Source organism: Pisolithus orientalis (genome assembly GCF_024613125.1).
Source record: "Pisolithus orientalis strain OTSU chromosome Unknown F5J12scaffold_45, whole genome shotgun sequence".
NCBI lineage: Eukaryota > Fungi > Basidiomycota > Agaricomycetes > Boletales > Pisolithaceae > Pisolithus > Pisolithus orientalis.
In genome coordinates this window covers 40,326-58,236 of record NW_026260826.1, presented here as the reverse complement: position 1 = coordinate 58,236, position 17,911 = coordinate 40,326, and the positions used below count along the sequence as shown (strand labels likewise).

Genomic DNA, 17,911 nt, shown 5'->3' with positions numbered 1-17,911 from the left:
GTAGGCCAAATCTTGGATCAAAGTCCTCCTCCTGAATTGGGATCTCAGGGCGAAAGGCCGTTGGCATAGCTAAACGGGCGCATGGAGTTAACTTGCGGCCTTCATACAGTGACCGAGGTATCAGAAATAGCAATTCGATGCCCCAAGGACGGGGGTATGTCCATTGAGCGCCATACCTGTGAATGAGGGACGTTGTGGCTCCCAGTAGATGCAGTGGAGGGGAATGGAATTGTGGGGCACTGCTTTGTAATTGCTACGTACTGTACGTAGTCAATTTATTCCGGAAAGTTTGCAAGGTGGTGTGCCCACAGCCATGGGTGGCCGCTGACTAAGCGGAGAGCTCCGTGAGAGGAAAGTGAGGGCACTTGGGGCCAGACCAGGGCGTTTGGTGATTCCTGTTCGCCTACATTTTTTGCTGAACGTGAACGCTGGTGCTGAGAATTCTAGCATGTAGTATGCACTGGATTGTGGATGGTCCGAAGTCAATCAATACTAGGTCACTGCACAGACACGACAGCCACGAAGAACGGAGTATGTAGGTTTACAGGACTGATAAAATGCTGTCGAGTCCAGCTTTTTGATGACGGTGGCCACGAGTAAATTCCTAAGCAAACAACCAGAATTGGCTACTGACTATGGAAAAATGCTATCGAGTGACGAGTCGCACATCCCACATGGGTGGACAGCCAAAATTGGACAGCAGCCCCATCGACTAGTAGACTTGTTCACTGAAGTACTAACCGACGATGCCCAGAGCAACCTCAGAACGCTTTTCTCGCACACACCAATCCTCAATAAAATCAGCAGCTAGGGGCCAGTCTTCGTTAAGGAGCCACGACAATGCAGAGAGTAATAGCTCCTCCGGCGTTCACAACCCCATCTTCAATACGGAGAGATTTGGACAACACATCTTGAAAAATCCTCAAATCGCACAAACGTACGCTTTTCTTCGTTAGACGAAATGGTAACGAAAAGAACAAACAAACTGATCTTGTCATTCAAGCATCGTAGATAAAGTGAGATGGCTTTTGCATCGTTCTCTTGCAATCGACAACGTGATTCGCTCCTAGGCAAACCTCCGCCCAACGGATAAAGTCCTCGAAGTTGGTCCCGGGACTGGCAATCTCACCGTCAGAATTCTAGAAAAAGCAAAACATGTTACCGCCGTAGAAATGGATCCCCGAATGGCTGCAGAAGTCACGAAAGCGTGTCCAGGGAAAGTGCGTTCTCCCCTCCAATATCTGCACCTTTCAGGGTCTGAAGGGTGGTGTAATAGACCTGAACAACGGAAATTGGACATCATCATCGGCGACTTCGTCAAAGCGGAGCTGCCTTATTTCGACGTCTGTATATCCAACACGCCATACCAGATATCCTCCCCACTCGTCTTCCGCATTCTCTCCCACCGACCTCTCCCACGAGTCGCCATTCTCATGTTCCAGCGCGAATTCGCACAGCGATTAGTAGCACGACCAGGGACGGACCTATGGTCCCGACTATCCGCCAACGTGCAGCTATACTCAAAAGTCGACATGATCATGAACGTCGGCAAAAATAATTTCAGACCGCCTCCGAAGGTAGAATCGTCCGTGGTTAGGATTGCACCGCTCGATCCACCGCCACCCATTAAGTTTGAGGAATTCGATGGACTGGGGCGGATCGTGTTCTCGCGGAGGAATAAGACGGTGCATGCATCGTTTACGGCTAAAGGCGTGATGGAAATGCTCGAAAAAAACTGGCGGACGTGGTGTTCATTACAGAATAAGGTACGCTTGTAGAAAGAATAACAGAAGTGGGCAAATTCGTGGATCTCATAACCTTCTCAGATAATCGCAGATGACGCCAACATCAAGGAAATGGTCGCAAATATTCTCAATTCCACAGGTTATTCAGACCAGAGAGCGGCGAAGATGACAGTGGACGATCTGCTGAAGTTGGTCAATTTTTTGAGGGGTCCTTTTCGAGTACATCTAACGTCTCATCACAGGTTGCTGGCTGCTTTTCATGACGAGGGTATCCACTTTGCTTGATTCCGCTACCTAGTTAAGGCTGGTCCCTGACATTGTCCGGCCACCTCAAAAAAAGGAATCCGTTCCATTGTAATGATTAGGGGTAAGCACAATAGGATCTATGTAGAGCGTTTCTATACATTGCGATACTCGAAAGCTGGACTGCCCGGCTCCGATGTTTCGATGATAACAGGTGTAAACCCAGGTTGACCTTGTCTTTGCAACGCCTCCTCTACCGAAAAGACCTCCGCATCCACTAGATTCAAAGATTTCTTCAGGTAAGACAAGAATTCAGCCAAGATCTGTGACTCTGAGAATGGCAAGGTCCGTCGGAACGCGTTGGTAGCACCAATCTCGGACATTCGTTTCTGTGTGATAAATAGTATTTGGATGAGTCCACATATACGTCCATATCGGAAGAGTATATGTACCTTGAAAGCCTGGACGAATGGCATCGCACGCTTATCTTTGATCATTCCGTTCTCCGTCAGGATAGTTCTGACTTTAACATCGTCCACTTTATCCGTCTCCACCGAATACGAGTCTTTGATCGCTTGCACACAAACATCTTGCCACTCCGGGAATCGCGAAGCGACATAAATACGAACGCTCTTGGGAAGTTTAGGATCGAACGACGGTCCGTCCCCTTTGCCCTTCTTTCCCTTTTGCATCTTCTTCAACAGCGTCGTTTCGGCGTCCCGAATCATCTTCAATGTGCCGCGCATGTAGACGCCTGCTTCGATGACTGCGCGGTCGGCTGGGCGACCTGGATCAGGCCACAGAGCCAACTGGATAGATTTGGGTTCCCTCAGGAACTCAGTCCATATGTGTTCCGCAAAGTGAGGTGCGATGGGGGTCACCAGCAACGCAGACACGCGGATCCAGTATTTGACCAGGTCGGCGTGCATGCCGACGTCGGAAGTCACTTCGCGATACCAATCACGGATGTTTTGTAGTTCGTAGAAGCCGTATTTCAGAGCATCTTTGAAGGCGGTTCTGGTAGATAAACGTGAGATGGTTCCGACGCGTTAGAACCGAATTAAAGAACAGGCGTACGCATCGTAATGTGTTTTGGTGATGTTGATCAAGTCGATGATTTCCTCCTCGAAGACACGATCATGGTACGAAGACTTGGCTCCATGTCTCAAGTTTGAATCGTCCTTCAACATCTCCTAGAAAGCAAACCCAGTCGATGAGCGTACTCCACGAGAGCTAAAATCCTAACTGACCTCGCACCAACCCAACAAAGTATGCAAACGCAAGATATTCGCATTAGCAGTCTTCTCGTCAAAGTTGGCATCCTCAACACCATCACCAGCATCTGCCAACGTCAACCGCATCGCGTCGGCGCCGAACTTCTCGATACCATCTCTCAGCGTCATCGAGTTCCCCTTACTCTTCGACATCTTCTGACCGTTGATCATCAAATGACCATTCGTCCGAATGCCCAAAGGCCATTTATCCTCGGGGAAAATCGCGACGTGGTTGTACAGCAAGAACGTCAGGTTGTTCTGCACCAAGTCTTTTCCTGAAGAACGCATGTCGAAGGGGTAGAAGTAGTTGTATTCATGTTTCATGGTATCGGCTTTCTCTTTGGGAAAGGGTTCTGGGTTAGGCCATGGTCCATTGCAGAAGATGTATTCCCATGCTTCGTCAGTCATCTGTTCTGGGGTTACGCCCAGAGGACCGATGGTGTGGCCGGTGACGTCTCCACCTGTGGGGACATATGATCGTAAGGAAGGCATAACGTAAAAATTGGATCTTGATGCTTACCGTGCAACAAGTGCGAAACAGTATAATAAGCCATGTAGATCGTCGAGTCACTCAAACTCTCGACCAAAAATTGGGGGTCCCATGGCATTTTCGAACCCAGTCCATATGTCCGAGCACATGCCCATTGATTCAACCACGCCAAAGTTGCCTCGAACAGATTACGGGTCTCCGATCCCCACGTGTTCATCTTAGCCAGTAGCCTGTTGATTGACCGATGCATGATGAGTCATCGATTAAACACGCGAACAACAACAAAAAAGGGTAACTCACTTCTCCGCTTGTGCTCTCCATACGGGTTCACCGTAATCCAGATACCACTGGTCCATCAGCGCGACCACACACTCGTCTGCGCTACGAGAGATAACCATACTCTCAGGCTCCGCATACGGGAATGCCAAGCCCATCTGGATCAGCTGTGCTCGCACTTTAGGTTTCGCTTCCTGAACTGACTCGCCCTTGAAGTCTCCAATGACCATGGTACCATTATAGAAGCCTTCCTTATACGCGATTTCCTTGGCTTCGGTCAGCTGCTTGATGTCCTTTTGCGACTGGATCTTTAGTTCCTTGCAAACCGCTACTGCAGTCAGGTCTCCGTATTTGTCGGTCTTCAAGACTGGTATGGGTTCGAAGTCCAGCCATCTGGGGTCGACTTTGTAGAATTCGGCTTTCTTGCGTAGGTCGGAGGTGGTGGTGTAGTCGTCGGGAGAGTCGGAGGGCACGGAGGTGACAACGCCAGTGCCCTGTAGCACATCCATCCATCAGCGGGGTTCAATTGTGATACGGATGGTCGTTACCTTGGTATCCTTGACGTTCTCCATGGGCAGCACATATACCTCAGGAATCACACCCAAGGGCGCTTTGATTTTCGTTCCAACCAAGGTCGAGCCAACAATTTCCACCAACTGCGGAATGTCACCGCGCACGGGGAAGACTCCCTGGAACGTCATGTTGCGGGCTGCACGATAAGTGCAAACGTAGGCTTCAGTGTCGTTGATGGCGAAGACGCCATATTTGATGTTTGGACCCACAAAGCAATTGGTCTGGCCGTACCTGGACAAAGTCATCAGCAAGCGCGAACGTCGATCTGCATCTCAAGGCGACGTACATCGTCTCCGGTCGTAGCGTAGCTGGAACCAAGTACACTTTTCTTCCGCCAACTTTGCCTTCGATGGCCTCTTTTGCAGCCGGGCTCCACTCGACGACCTTCCATTCTCAACGCCAAATATTCCTGGGGACCAACGCCTTCACCATCGGAGCGATCGTGATCCATGCATGGTTGACCGTCTTTAGGACTGTAAATGGTATATCGTTCACCGAATTTGATTTTTCCCAGCTGGTGCAGTTTGTTCATTTGCCATCGGACGAAGGAATCGTAGTAGGGGTTCAGATCGGTCGGTCAGAAACGAGCGTCTCCAAGTCTATCCGGTTGCCCATGGCATTGTTGTCGTTCTGGGGGGGGGGGGGTATGGAAAGTGAGGAAATCCTCGATGTCAAGTAGAATAACAAAAACATACGACACAGATCGGAGGGAAGTAAGACAGCCAGTAACGGGGATCGGCGAACTTTTTGACTTCTGATCGAGGAATGCCCATCGACTCCATGATTTGGAATTGATAGGTCAGACCGGTGGCTTTGGCTGCGACTTTTCCTTTAGTTGCTTTACCGACGGCAGGGGTGGAGGCTGCTGAGCCGTTTTCTGTTGGTTTTGGTTTTTCTGCTCCTGCGGTTTCGTCGTAGCGTTCGAAATTTTCACCGAAACATTTCCAGTTCACGTTGTACCTTGTCTGCCGCTGCCTGCGAGACGGATATATTAGCAGACCACAGAGAGAGACTAGACAGAAAACACACCTTGATGGGCATTCCCGTTGCATGCAAACCATGGGGAAAGAGAACGCGCTTTCCCAACAAACGCTGGTATCCTGCGGAAAACTCGATTTTCGAGATGGTGAAGGCATGACCCAAGTGCAAGGCTCCGTTCATGTACGGGTATGGAAAGTTGCCGAACCACTTTGGATGCTTTTCGCTGATCTCAGATGCAGACAGACCGTGCAGCTCCTCTGTCGAGGGCGCGTCGGTCTCGAACAGGCGTTCTTCTCTCCATCGTGCTTGGTATTTCTTCTCCAGGGATATCAAGTAGTCTCTTTTGCCTGTCTAATTTTTATGTCGTGGTTGAGTCGAGGAGAGAGAGAGAGAGAGATGGTAGATCGGATGTCGTACCTGTGCCAGTTCTATCGTATTAGCCATCTTCAAGTTCGATAAGGTGCGACAACAATGTACAGATATTTTACAACGCCAGGGTGGGCGAATAAGTGACGGGCGTCGCAACAGTTGGGCTGCAATCTTGGCTGCCAAAAAAGATAATCAGTTCCGAGTTTTTCTACGAGTCAGAGAGGGGAAATGGCCTCCGGTAACTTGATGAGAGACCGGATACAAACAGTTCCAAATGAGTGTCACGCAACACGACATGTCACACGTGACATAGTCTAGCTCCTTTCTTTTGAGGTCAGATGCCGGGTCCTTGCAATATCAAGAAGAAGAAAAAGCAGCTGGCTAAACGCGAGAAGGCACTCGTGCCGCTACAGAAGTCATCACCACCACCGGTCACAGAACCCGATACACCATGTTTTGACTGTGATGACCACGGCGAATCGCTACCAGCTACGCCCAATATATACGATCCTGGTACTGGACCTCGAGTTCGCAGTGCAAGAGAATTCTTATCGTCCTTTTTTGCCCAACCACCGTCTTTAAATGACCCTTTATGTGCAGAATTCGCGCAGGAAGAGATACTGCAGATGTTGTGCACGGTACTTCCTGAAGACACCGCTGTCGTATGTGTATTGCCTGGGTGCATGGTAATGGGTTGACGTCTGCATTAGATTCTATGGTACAACAAGAGTCGAGCAAAGGGGCGGGTATGCCCTTCGTGTCGACGGTTGTACAATCTAGGGGACGTCCTTCCGGATCTGATTCAGGACAGTTCGGAATTCACTCTGGAACCCCGATCGCCATACCTAGCTCGAGAGCAGGTCATCTCCGGTCTGTGTAAGTGCCAATAATCTGGGTGTTGGAGTCATATCATGTATGTCCTGCAGGTTCTCCGCTCTGTTTCATTATGGCGTCGTTTAATCATCCTGGAGCGATCAAGACGACATGGGGACGCGTCGCAGAGGAGATGGATGATGTCACGTGGGAGTTGTTGAATGAACCCGGTGTCGGCATCGGTGACGAGGGCCTGGGACTGCTGCTGAAGATGACGCGACTGGACGACCTGGGACTTGCCCAGCTGTGTCTTCCTGGTGAGCTCTTCGTATCTGTTCTCCAGTTTTGTCTTACTCTGGATTAGATGCTGTTATATAATATGTGATTATGTAATGATGTGTTTGTTGAGTGGTGGGAAAGCTGCTTAGTGTACGATTCACACGGTTGGAAAGTGAGAGAGGCCTTATACGAGGGGAGCTCCCACCCGCCAAACGCCCCCTCACAAGCCAACAGTGGTGCCCCCGCATAAATCCATCCGCGCCCTCTTCCGTCTGACCCCCGCTGCAACCGACGCTCAAGGTGTGTGTCTCTTTTTATTCTACATACTCGTAGATCGTCGTGCTCGACACTGCCGATGCATTCCTATCGCCCTGTCGTCGTCTGTCGTCGCTCACTGCTGTTGACGCACGAAAAAAGCACTCTGCACACTTGGCTGACCTTGTTTGTTTGGCTGCCAACGCGTCCCTCCACAACGCGTCCTACCCGTGTCCATCGAGTCCCCACTTTGTTTCTACATCGTTTCACGTGTCCGTGACGTGTCCAATGCTCATCTGATCCTATCTCTTCCATTCCAGATGCCAAAGGAAGCGAAACCAAAGGTGTGTACACTCCACACCACCACACCACCCACGCATATACACACTTTTCCGTTTTTTTCTTCGACTCTGGCCATCTCGACGCATGGATGCTTACTTTTTCAACAGCGCAAGGCTGCCGAAAAGGGCGAGGCCAAAGCAAAGGGCTCCAAGTCCAAGGCCAAGGGGGGCCCTAAGCGGGCTCTCTCCGCATACATGTTCTTCAGTCAAGACTGGAGAGAACGAATCAAGACTGAGAACCCCGACGCCGGCTTCGGTAAGTGGAGGCATCGCTTCACATCATCCACGTTTCAGCTCAACGGATCCCTCCCCTGCAGGTGAGGTCGGCAAGCTCCTCGGTGCCAAATGGAAAGAACTAAGCGACGATGAGAGGAAGGTGCGTGGGCTTCGTCTTGGCTGGGGATGATGCTGATGACGCCTCGTTAGCCTTACGTTGAGATGGCTGCCAAAGACAAGGCACGGGCCGAGGAAGAAAAGGCATCGTTGGCTACCGTATGCCCCCCTTCCTTCTTTCTGCATACCCTGTGCTCACCACTTCTTCAGGGCGGCAAATCTGGCAAAGAGAGCTGTGGTGAGGACGTAGGGGACGAAGACGACGAGTAATCACACCATCAAGTTATTTTGGTGTACGACATGCTTTCCCCTTTCCAGACGCTCCTGGTGTTTGTATGTCCACCCCCCACTTACCCTACCTGTTCTATGCGAGGCGTGTGACGATCGAAGCTCCTCGTCGGCTGGACGTTATTCTGTGCTCCCTCCCCTCTCTCTCTCTATCCCCCTTTTTTTCCCTTATGTGTGCTATCCTATCCTTCACTGTCGTATTCGTACTGTTGGTCCGTGCTGTTGTCCGTATATACGCATCAAAAATGACTGTATTGTTCCACGGTCGGTCGACTTGGCCATCCACATACCACGTTATCGCACACGTGATCAGTGCTTAGGTGATTCGCCCCTGTGTCGTGTCGCTTGAGCGTATACTGTCATGGCACTTCAGAGAGCCAGAGTATCAGCCTACGAGCAAAGTGAGCATTCTAATCATAAGGATAGACCGTGTAACCCTCTTTGTTGGCAGGACATTCGCATTCCATACCTGCACCATTAGGTACGCCACGAGCAATGGTCCCCCTGGCCAATTCAGCCTGACTCGTGATACGCTTCGCACCAAAGACCCAGACTCGGACCCGGAATTCAATGCTGGAACATTCGTATACGAGAAGAAGACGAAGAAGCGCGGTAGGAAGTCTGCAAATGATTCCGAGTCCGATGTTCCCCTATCCCGGCGGAACTCGCGTCGGCGGGGGGGTGTAGTGCAGAGCGACGTCGGGTCGCCGAGTGGGTATTTGATTTCGTGTCGCGCAGACCCTGTTGACAAGTGGCATATAGAGCAGAGGTCGCGGGAGCGAAATGCTGCGAAGGGAAATCCTCTGCTCGAGTATTTCGGTAAGCTGTTAGGTCGGGACGAGGCAAGTCGCGAGCTGATCAAGTCGCTATTCTCGTTTAGGTGTCGATTTGGATCTCCATTCAGCGTCGGAGGAGGACGAGCAAGATGTCGAGGTCACCGAAGACCATGTGGACGATGGTTCAGATAATGATGTTTCAGCGCGAGAAGAACCCATTCTACCCCAGATACTGATGCCATTTATAAGTGACCGGATGGAAGAAGCAGTCTCTACACGGCCGAGTTCCGGTGGACCCGCCATGGATGACTCAGAAACAGAGTCCGAGTCGGACGAAGAACCTACTACTAGACCCGGAAAGCGGAAGTCTCCATTTCCACTGCAGGCGTTGCCACCGGCAAAGCGGCTCAAAACACTACAAGGTAGGTCACTTGGAACGTGTATCGTGCGGGACAGCTCGATAGTATGTGTTAGATGATTCGGAGACGGAGTCAGAGTCAGAAGCGGAGCCGGTACAGGCGTCTCCTGCAAAGGACGGTGAGGATTTTTTGAGCACCCTCACATTCCAATCTTTTTACGCGAGAATTCTATCGTTCATAGCCGATGACTCAGAGACGGAATCGGAAGACGAAGCCGATTTAGTGGCTATTCCAGTATACCTTACTTCAAATGCCTACATTATGATTACAGTATATCTGACCTCCTTACTGACAGTCATTTTCGCCACGACCAGGCTTCCCGCTAGGTCCGGACCAAGTACCACCTGGGTCCCCTCGTACTCGCCAAAGGGATTATGGTTCCCGCAGCCATCAATACTTATTTGCGCGAGTATCAACGGGATGGTGTACGCTTTCTTTTGGGAGTTGTATGATCAAGGGAGGGGTGGCCTTCTCGGGGACGATATGGGTCTCGTACGCCCTCTTCTTATCGTTTTGATTGAGCTCACGTTGTCCCACTAGGGTGAGCTTCCTTGGCAGGGGCGTCTACTCACGGCCAACGATCGAGTTTTAAAGGGAAAACAATACAAGTCATATCATTCCTTTCTGCGATCATGAAGAAATACGGTGATGCAAGAGATATCGGTCGGAGGCGAAAACATGTCTCCCAACTTCAAGACCGTCCGGAGTGGGCAGAGCGACGAACGCTTCCTCCCGCGGATGCTACGTGGCCGACATGTCTCATCATCGCGCCGTCGTCCGTCGTGCCCAACTGGGAACGCGAATTCCAAACGGTATGTGCGTTCTCCTCTTGTTTTGTGCAAATATTGTTTAAGCTGATTGGTGACTGAAGTGGGGATACTTCGAGGTTAGGGTGTATACGGGATCCCAGAGAGAGGATGTCCTCATCGATTTTAAGATGGGTAGACTGGACGTAGGTATGTCCCATATCTTTTTATGGTACCATTTCCCTTGCTTATCGGTGGTAGTGATCACATCGTTTGACCTCGCGAGGCGAGATATTACCCTTCTAGAGGATCTAGCATGGTCAACGATCATCGTGGACGAAGTTCACCGTGTCAAAAACCCTCGATCGAAAATAACCGAGGCATACAATCGCTTTGCATGTATGAGACGGTTCGGGTTGACAGGGACGGCCATTCAGAATTCGTACAATGAGCTGTGGACGATCCTCGACTGGACGAATCCCGGAAAGTTGGGGACGAGTAAGCAGTGGAAGGGGTATGTGGTCAAGCCATTGACTATTGGGCAGTCGATGAAGGCGACGGAGGAAGAGAGGACCAAGGCGTTGGTATGTCGTTCTTCGTTGATTTTGCTGGGTGATTGTATGCCTGATCAGTATTTGTAGGCGGTTGCGATGATCGTCAGGGATAAGTTACTTCCCAAGTTCTTCAAGCGAAGGCGAGTTTTTACACGATTGGGTTCTAGTACTGTCATTTTTACTCTGTTTTTCAGGACAAAGGATATCATAAAACATCAAGTTTGTTGTATTCGTTTGTAATCGTAGCAAATCGTTAACCGTGATCTCCCACAGTTGCCCACCAAAATTGACGAAGTGGTCTTCTGTCCGCTAACTCCTACACAGATCAAGGTTTATAAACGTATCTTGTCGATTGATCCGGTCCAGAACCTCATGCGTAAAGACGAGCAATGCGAGTGTGGATCGAAGAAGAAGTACGTGTCTTGTTTTGGTTTGACTTTTGAGACTATGCGATGCGGCGAGTCTTGATGTTTGGTGTGTTAGGCGCAAAGATTGTTGTCACCCCTTCGAAAAAGGAGACGTACTCAAGCACATGTCGATACTCATCAAGATCTCAAACCATCTAGGATTGATTCTTCCAGGTAACTCATTCATTTCTTTTCGATGCTGTAATGACCCACCGTATTGCGTAGCCCCGAGTGATACCCCAGAGCAGGTGAATGCTGAGTATGATCTCATAGACAGTCCGTTGACAACATAGGATGAAGACCGTTCGACATCGCGAGCTTGCAGAGTATGTTTTTGCAGGCGAACCCGTTCCGAAATACGGAACCGCCATCATGCAACCTCAGTATTGTGGAAAATGGGCCGTACGTTGTTTTGCTATGTGTGTCCTTACTTCCTTGGATTCGATGCTCAGAGCAATTCCCCTTCCCCCCTTAGGTTCTGGACATGCTTCTTCGAGACTGGCGGAGAGACCGATCTAACAAGGTTCTCTTGTTCACGAAGTCTGTCAAGCTCTTGGAGATGCTAGAGTTCCATCTTGGCAAGAGTGGTGCGATACCGATCTTGTGTATCTGCTCTTGAGGGCGATGTTGATCTATTTCCCATCTAGGTTACGGCTTCCTAAAATTCGACGGGTCCACGAAGCAGGCAGATCGTGAGCGGGTCGTTTAGTCGCGTTCCTTTGTCACGATAAGCTCACTTTCGTATCAAGGAATGCCTATGATCGACGAGTTCCACCGAAATCCCGATGTATTTGTCTTCTTGATTTCAACGCTTGCTGGAGGGACCGGTTTGAATTTGACTGGAGCTAACAAAGTCGTCATCTTTGGTACGTGCACTGCGATTTTCATGTGTTTGGGAGGCTGACCACATATGAACTGGACTCACGACAGACCCTAACTGGAGTGAGTGTTACTATGATTGACATATCGGGCTCGGTTGCTGATGTCATGATGGTCTTTGTAGACCCTGCCCATGATTTGCAGGCCATGGACAGAGCATACCGATTCGGTCAACGTCGTGACGTGTCTGTATACAGACTACTGGGAGCTGGGTCGATCGAGGAACTGATCTATGCACGTCAAGTGTATAAACAACAGCAGATGGCTATTGGGTATCAAGCTAGCATTCAAACGAGGTTGGTTTACCTCTCCAATTGGAATGTGTAGTAGCCAGATGTTGATGTCGAGATGAAGGTATTTCGACGGCGTGCAAGGCGACACCAGTAGACAAGGCGAGCTGTTCGGGATTAAGAATATATTCAAGCTCCATGAAGATACGCTTGCTACCAAAGTTGCTGTGAGTGCATCTTATTTGTTGTATTGGGGTTGCGTGTGGAGCGTGAATTGACATCCCCTCAGATCGAGAGAGCTTCTATCGTAGAGCTTGATTGGGCTTTGGCTCATCTCCATGGTAAAAATAAGAGGCGGGCTAAGTTGAAGGCCGATGATTGGATTCACGAAGCGGACGTGAAGGGTGGGAAGGAAGAGGTGAGCCACTTTGTAATGAAGCGGATGAAAACATGCCTTGAGCTCGTATTACAGGCTGATTTGCGAGGACTGAGCGCTCTCCTTTTTGATGATGGTAAGTAAGAACAGCTTCTTATTAAGATCCATTACACTGCTGCTTTCACAGAACCTCCCGACCTCGCCGAAGAGAACGACGTCCAGAAAACTCTGGGTGAAATTGGCGTGAGATATAGTCATCGAAACGATGATATTCTTCAGCCGAGCCGTATCGAGGAAGAACGTTCGCGTGATGCGCTTCGGGTAAGGCGTTATATTTTACTTTGATATCGGATATCATCGCTGCTGACACGACGTGCACAGAGACATAAAGAACGGAAAGCCGCTGCGAGGAAACGCAAGCATGCTGGGGAATCGGAACCTGCTAGTAGGTCTAAGACGCCGGAGGAGCAATGGCCACCGAAGCGGAAACACCATAAAGCACCTGCGAGCCCGCAAACACTGTGAGTTTTTTGTTTTTATTTTTAGGTATCCGTGTTCGTGTTATGAACCCAGTCACTTACATCTGATCCAGGCTTGTTTCGAGACAGCGAGCTCTGATCGAGCTTGGGATGATCCAGAGTCCTGCGCATTTACCGACGTTTGCGCAGTCTTTGTGAGTTCAACTTCTAGTGGTGGTTACCACCTGTTTTGTTGTTTTTGACTGATCTTCTCGTGTAAAGTGGTCGGATGAGTGGTGAAGAGCAGCAAGAGGTGATCGCGAAGCTTGATGAACAAGCACGACATCATTCATAGTATAGTTAGTCTTGGTGTACCGTACTGTATCTCCGGATGTTGTACACTCGCATTTATTAATTGGCTGTTGTCCCGATTTGGTATGTCGGTGGCGACCTCTGATCAACAACTTGCCACTCATTGCCGAACACCATCTCTCTATTGCACCATGTCCGAAAGGACGCCCATGTCTTCCATCGACAACAATGCCAATGCAAACCCACCACCCTCTGATTGTCAGCCTTCCTTCCTTCTGCTACTTTTGCCGCCTGACGCCACATATTTTGATAAATGGTAGCGGTTTTGCTCCAGGAAGGCAACGCAACGATGGTTCAGCAGGCACCTTTCCTGAGCGGTTATCCTATACTCCCAGATGACATGGGTGAGGAAACGATGTACCATATCATCATTGTTCCCTGTTCACCTTGCCCACGCAGAGATAAAGGACCTTCCAAGAGCACAGCTGTATGCAATGAATCAGGCGAGTATCCGATCAGTCCAGTGTTCTATTCATCCAGTGCGAGCTATGGTGTTATAGAAGCTTTTAGAAGAGAGTATACCTAGCGAGCAACCGTTGATGTCGGAGCCGGCCCCGATTTCAACGCTACGGGCGGAGTATGAGAATGGCTCTTCGTCGTTTGTGGCGCAGATCGACGATCTCGTTCGTCAAGGTTTTACCAGTATAATTCGAACCAGAGGTAAGTTGTCCTCTCTTCCCGTCCTTCTTTACTTAATCTTACAACAATTCCCAGGCGATGGGGATTGTTTCTATCGATGTGAAGTGTTCCGATGCAATGAGTAGACCCCTTCTGATGTGGCATAGTTCTTCAGCACTTGCATTTGCATACATCGAACAGCTCATCCGTGCGGAAGAACCTGAATTGGCTGTCGTAACCGCTTTATCCGGCCTCGAATCTCAAAAGGAGAAGTTAATGAAGGATGCCGGTTTTCAGGAAATTGTCTATGATCTGCCCTACGGCGTGTTCACAGACTTGATCAAACGTATCATCAGCCAATCTGGTGATCTCCTCACATCAGCTGGTCTGTTAGAGACTTTCCAGGATTCTGAGGGTACACAAAGTGAGTATTGCAATTAATCGACTTACTCTTTCTGGATAGAATTTCTCATTTGAATTGGAAACAGCTCCCCAGTATATCGTGATGTATCTGCGTCTTTTGACTTCTGCCCAGATTCGTACAGCACCGGAGGAATTTGAGGGATTCATCATGCACCCGGACACCGGGATGAAAATGACGGTAACCGAATTTTGCCTGCATTGCGTCGATCCGATGGGCAAGGAAGCAGGTATTGTGAAACGTCGCATTGCACTCTTCATATCTGTCGGACTCATATTGGGGATAAGATTACGTTCAGATAGCTGCTCTTTCTCGCGCGCTTCAGGTTCGCATCCAGATTGCGTACTTGGACGGGCGTAGCTCGGACGGGAAAGTCGAGTTCGTGGAGTTTAACCAAGGACCTGATTCGAGGGGCCAGCCTTTGCTGCTGCTGTACCGGTTCGCAATTCTTCCTATTTGGTATGTCCTTGTTGCTGACCTGGCTTATAGACCTGGTCATTACGATATCATCGACAAGAATGGTGTGTAATTGCGATTGCGTCACTTGTACCATACTTCCTTCTTGGGCTTTTGACAATGTAAGATTCTGGCGAGTGTGGTATTCGCACATTCATCGATATGATTTCGTGGGTGGCGAAGAAATTTCCGATCGCCCTGTTTTTGAACCATTGGAAGACAGTGCAAGCAGAACGTGAGTCAATGCACACTGACGTCCAGATTCAGTGTTTCCTCCGATCTGCGCTGGCGGATGTTGAGGTAGGATGACTTTTACCACCTACTTGAGCTTGCTAATGCAGGTCGTTCCACGGGCACTCACACAAGTATGGTACGTTGGGTATGTCGCAGTGAAGATATTGATCTCCGGGGGTTTCCGCTATCACGCAGCGCATATCGAAACCTCAGGCACCGAAAACGCTCCCTATGCCGAACTGATCCATCATTGGCAGAGACAACTAGAGGATCATCGTTTCCGCATACTTGTCCTGCTATCATCATCCTGATCATCGTTGCTATGAATATGGAAGCGTCAAGGCGGAATCAACACCTTTCTTTCATGAACAGACCACTGAGACCGGAACAGCAAGTAGGTGTCTTGAACGTTGTACCGTAATCTTTATTGTTATTGGACACATTTTTGGGCGAAGATCATGTTCAAATAGCTGCTCTTTCTCGTGCCCATCAGGTTCGCATGCAGATTGCATACTTGGACGGGCGGGAAAGTCGAGTTAGTGGAGTTTAATCATGGACCTGATTCGAGGGGCCAGTCTTTGCTGCGGCTCTACCGGTCGGCAAAGCTCTTCCTCGTTGGTATGTCGGTGCCGCTGACCTGGTTTACAGATCGGGACATTGTGATATCATCGACATGAATGGTGTGTAAATGTAATCTTCACGAGTGCCCCATTTGCACCGGCATTCGACTGTGCAACATTCCGAGGAGCGCGGTGACCTCTTCCATGTCGTTAGCCTCCCGACCTGGTTTGCAAATGCGCTATGTTGCTTATTGTTTGTCTGCGCCCTCTTTCCCAGCGACGAGAGATCTGAGTCCCATTGACGATCATCGATCAACCGTGGTACCGATAACAATGACGGGCACGGCCCGGTGTATATTGACTCGCTCAAGCTATTTACAAGTGACACCCGTCACACAGACTACAAATTGTGAAGGACAGTTAGTCACCGAGCACGGTAACATTCTGGACATGAACATTGGTCTCAAACTCGTAAAGAGCGTCCGCAAGTGCCGTATATGTGGATGACATCGTCTTCAGTCGGATGCGGAACTGTAGATGGCAAGTTAGCCAGCATCCTCTGCGACGACGACGATACAAACCAATCTGACACGAGCACCTTTCGTTGCAGATGTAAGGTCAGTTTCGATTGCATTGATGTCCGCATGGATCTGTCCATGCAATGAGCCGAACGTCGCCGTACGATCAGAGGGCACCCACGAGCTGCCAAATTTTTCCAAACACTACCAGCTTTTCCTTGATCAGCTCCATGTCGGATTTCAGAGGGTCAAGGATAGTGCGGGCTTTACGCATTCCCTCCAAGGAACTTTGCCGTTCCACGAGTAGCTCTTGCTGCAGCTTCAACTCCTCTTTTTTCGCTATAGCAGGATTCTGTGAAGTGACGGACCGCTGCAAGTAGAAGACATACCGTTCACGTCCCGGACATCGGAAGCTATTCCCTCGCGTTGTTTATTAAATAGAGGGGGGCAGATTACACTGAGTGCAAGGACGCCTGCTCCGGCTATGCTGAGGCCTGCCTTGGAATTGGAACTGAGGAAAGCCTTGAACGAGGTCAGCGTTGTTTCCTTCGCAGCAGGCAATGTAATAGACCTTCTTCGTGAGTCTGGCATGGAAAATCAGTCCGATCAGTCACACGAATTTCACGGAGAGACGAACTCGGAGATCTCCCGTGTAAGTTTGTCGATGTTCGCCATTATCTCTTGGACTTCTTGCTCCAGTGCCTGACCGGAGGACAGCAAGCCCATCAAATCGTCCTGAAACTGCTTCACGGCTTCACGCAGATCGTAAAAGCTCTGGGAAAGATTTGCGGACTTCTTCACATCTTCCTGCAGGTACTACATCATGAGGAGTATAAGTGAGGTACGCAAAATGGACGCTGGCGCATGCTTGTTACCTGCCGATACGCCTCGATCTCTTCCTTCTTTTCGTCAAGTGTGACATCAGTTGCGGCCATCAGGGTCAAGAAATTGTCGGAGAAATCTAGTACGACAAATAAGATATCAAAGAGGGACAGGGGAAACGCCCCAACCACCTTTTGCAGTCGCACGGGCATGACCGGCCACACGGCGGGACTCCCAAAGGAGGGTATTGTAAGTCTGTACACCACGGTAGGACAAGCATGAAGTCAACGGAGCGGTTCACCATACGTACCTTGTGATGAACGGACCATTCTGCGATGAATCTCTCCAAATCTTGCGCTTGCGTTGCAGTGACTCCTCTCAGGGCCTTCTGCAGGCCTTCGGCGATGTTCTTGAAGCATACTTCTATCGAATATGCAGAGTCTCCCAGATCTCTGACCGCCGTTCGGAGTTCTGACTTGGCTTGGGGAGAGTTGAGGATGTCATTGATCGTCGTCAGTGCTTCATGTTCAGTTGGATAAGGGGGAACGGGATCGCGGTCTTCAAGTGCAAGCTCTTCAAGTTTAAAAGACGAAATGGCTTTCTTCTTCGGGTGTCCGGTGTCGAACGTAAGGACTTCACCGTAAAATTGTAGACCACAGTCAAAGATGTCAGTAGACATAGTAAACAGGGGGGGAGGACGAGTGACCAATTTGACAGCCCGAGTGATTTATAGGCTGGTACGCAGAAGGGAAAAACATAGCCGCATATGCCTATCGTGTGGAAGGACCTCGAGTACGCCACGCAT

At 49.7% G+C, this 17,911-nt stretch overlaps 7 protein-coding genes across 7 annotated transcripts; 5 read left to right on the top strand and 2 right to left on the bottom strand.

The window, feature by feature from the left end:
- Nucleotides 1–746: 746 nt before the first annotated feature.
- F5J12DRAFT_962932 (S-adenosyl-L-methionine-dependent methyltransferase) lies at nt 747–2,165 on the top strand (the record flags this gene model as incomplete). Its single annotated transcript, XM_051749963.1, has 6 exons — nt 747–937; nt 1,004–1,007; nt 1,071–1,207; nt 1,277–1,766; nt 1,827–1,933; nt 1,988–2,165. 6 exons carry the CDS (start codon nt 747–749, stop codon nt 2,028–2,030), a joined length of 972 nt encoding a protein of 323 aa, XP_051595944.1. The 3' UTR covers nt 2,031–2,165.
- On the bottom strand, nt 2,144–6,026 carry F5J12DRAFT_907296 (uncharacterized protein; the record flags this gene model as incomplete). The annotated part of the gene is made up of 14 exons (XM_051748910.1): nt 2,144–2,377; nt 2,441–3,005; nt 3,066–3,181; nt 3,239–3,723; nt 3,783–3,982; nt 4,053–4,522; nt 4,577–4,832; nt 4,888–4,957; nt 4,986–5,115; nt 5,187–5,231; nt 5,297–5,502; nt 5,555–5,576; nt 5,631–5,933; nt 6,000–6,026. 14 exons carry the CDS (start codon nt 6,024–6,026, stop codon nt 2,144–2,146), a joined length of 3,129 nt encoding a protein of 1,042 aa, XP_051595943.1.
- A 229-nt stretch (nt 6,027–6,255) lies between these two features.
- Nucleotides 6,256–7,223, top strand: F5J12DRAFT_421517 (uncharacterized protein). Its single transcript, XM_051739344.1, has 4 exons — nt 6,256–6,613; nt 6,662–6,827; nt 6,878–7,081; nt 7,129–7,223. Exons 1-4 carry the CDS (start codon nt 6,290–6,292, stop codon nt 7,140–7,142), a joined length of 708 nt encoding a protein of 235 aa, XP_051595942.1. The 5' UTR covers nt 6,256–6,289; the 3' UTR covers nt 7,143–7,223.
- A 1-nt stretch (nt 7,224) lies between these two features.
- Nucleotides 7,225–8,432, top strand: F5J12DRAFT_421538 (high mobility group box domain-containing protein). The gene is made up of 6 exons (XM_051739345.1): nt 7,225–7,343; nt 7,461–7,642; nt 7,748–7,895; nt 7,957–8,015; nt 8,066–8,131; nt 8,183–8,432. Exons 2-6 carry the CDS (start codon nt 7,619–7,621, stop codon nt 8,240–8,242), a joined length of 357 nt encoding a protein of 118 aa, XP_051595941.1. The 5' UTR covers nt 7,225–7,343; nt 7,461–7,618; the 3' UTR covers nt 8,243–8,432.
- Nucleotides 8,433–9,593: 1,161 nt separating this feature from the next.
- On the top strand, nt 9,594–13,535 carry F5J12DRAFT_857960 (P-loop containing nucleoside triphosphate hydrolase protein). The gene is made up of 23 exons (XM_051746752.1): nt 9,594–9,689; nt 9,751–9,947; nt 9,996–10,267; nt 10,327–10,411; nt 10,463–10,785; nt 10,843–10,895; nt 10,950–10,974; nt 11,029–11,168; nt 11,239–11,336; nt 11,388–11,410; nt 11,463–11,564; nt 11,638–11,749; nt 11,810–11,854; nt 11,912–12,028; nt 12,093–12,104; nt 12,166–12,337; nt 12,396–12,498; nt 12,561–12,689; nt 12,744–12,783; nt 12,835–12,968; nt 13,029–13,168; nt 13,240–13,320; nt 13,388–13,535. The coding sequence occupies exons 3-23, from the start codon at nt 10,088–10,090 to the stop codon at nt 13,458–13,460; spliced, it is 2,187 nt and encodes a 728-aa protein (XP_051595940.1). The 5' UTR covers nt 9,594–9,689; nt 9,751–9,947; nt 9,996–10,087; the 3' UTR covers nt 13,461–13,535.
- A 48-nt stretch (nt 13,536–13,583) lies between these two features.
- F5J12DRAFT_857953 (cysteine proteinase) lies at nt 13,584–15,183 on the top strand. The gene is made up of 8 exons (XM_051746751.1): nt 13,584–13,821; nt 13,877–13,920; nt 13,978–14,137; nt 14,192–14,215; nt 14,271–14,519; nt 14,584–14,745; nt 14,804–14,954; nt 15,006–15,183. Exons 1-8 carry the CDS (start codon nt 13,731–13,733, stop codon nt 15,043–15,045), a joined length of 921 nt encoding a protein of 306 aa, XP_051595939.1. The 5' UTR covers nt 13,584–13,730; the 3' UTR covers nt 15,046–15,183.
- Nucleotides 15,184–16,186: 1,003 nt separating this feature from the next.
- On the bottom strand, nt 16,187–17,785 carry F5J12DRAFT_962914 (uncharacterized protein; the record flags this gene model as incomplete). Its single annotated transcript, XM_051749962.1, has 9 exons — nt 16,187–16,297; nt 16,348–16,416; nt 16,466–16,623; nt 16,674–16,806; nt 16,856–16,868; nt 16,922–17,100; nt 17,160–17,245; nt 17,298–17,361; nt 17,417–17,785. The coding sequence occupies 9 exons, from the start codon at nt 17,783–17,785 to the stop codon at nt 16,187–16,189; spliced, it is 1,182 nt and encodes a 393-aa protein (XP_051595938.1).
- Nucleotides 17,786–17,911: the final 126 nt, after the last annotated feature.

What these genes read in the sequence shown, in the direction of transcription:
- F5J12DRAFT_421517 (XM_051739344.1), top strand. Translation starts at nt 6,290, where the DNA reads ATGCCGGGTCCTTGCAATATCAAGAAGAAGAAAAAGCAGCTGGCTAAA. An exon ending in TTCCTGAAGACACCGCTGTC is followed by an intron (nt 6,614 to 6,661) that starts GTATGTGTATTG and finishes CGTCTGCATTAG; the next exon opens with ATTCTATGGTACAACAAGAG. An exon ending in GCAGGTCATCTCCGGTCTGT is followed by an intron (nt 6,828 to 6,877) that starts GTAAGTGCCAAT and finishes TATGTCCTGCAG; the next exon opens with GTTCTCCGCTCTGTTTCATT.
- F5J12DRAFT_421538 (XM_051739345.1), top strand. Translation starts at nt 7,619, where the DNA reads ATGCCAAAGGAAGCGAAACCAAAG. An exon ending in GAACCCCGACGCCGGCTTCG is followed by an intron (nt 7,896 to 7,956) that starts GTAAGTGGAGGC and finishes CCTCCCCTGCAG; the next exon opens with GTGAGGTCGGCAAGCTCCTC. An exon ending in AAAAGGCATCGTTGGCTACC is followed by an intron (nt 8,132 to 8,182) that starts GTATGCCCCCCT and finishes CCACTTCTTCAG; the next exon opens with GGCGGCAAATCTGGCAAAGA.
- F5J12DRAFT_857960 (XM_051746752.1), top strand. Translation starts at nt 10,088, where the DNA reads ATGAAGAAATACGGTGATGCAAGAGATATCGGTCGGAGGCGAAAACAT. An exon ending in GAGTGTGGATCGAAGAAGAA is followed by an intron (nt 11,169 to 11,238) that starts GTACGTGTCTTG and finishes TTGGTGTGTTAG; the next exon opens with GCGCAAAGATTGTTGTCACC. An exon ending in AGTATTGTGGAAAATGGGCC is followed by an intron (nt 11,565 to 11,637) that starts GTACGTTGTTTT and finishes TTCCCCCCTTAG; the next exon opens with GTTCTGGACATGCTTCTTCG.
- F5J12DRAFT_857953 (XM_051746751.1), top strand. Translation starts at nt 13,731, where the DNA reads ATGGTAGCGGTTTTGCTCCAGGAAGGCAACGCAACGATGGTTCAGCAG. An exon ending in AGCTGTATGCAATGAATCAG is followed by an intron (nt 13,921 to 13,977) that starts GCGAGTATCCGA and finishes ATGGTGTTATAG; the next exon opens with AAGCTTTTAGAAGAGAGTAT. An exon ending in GGATTCTGAGGGTACACAAA is followed by an intron (nt 14,520 to 14,583) that starts GTGAGTATTGCA and finishes AATTGGAAACAG; the next exon opens with CTCCCCAGTATATCGTGATG.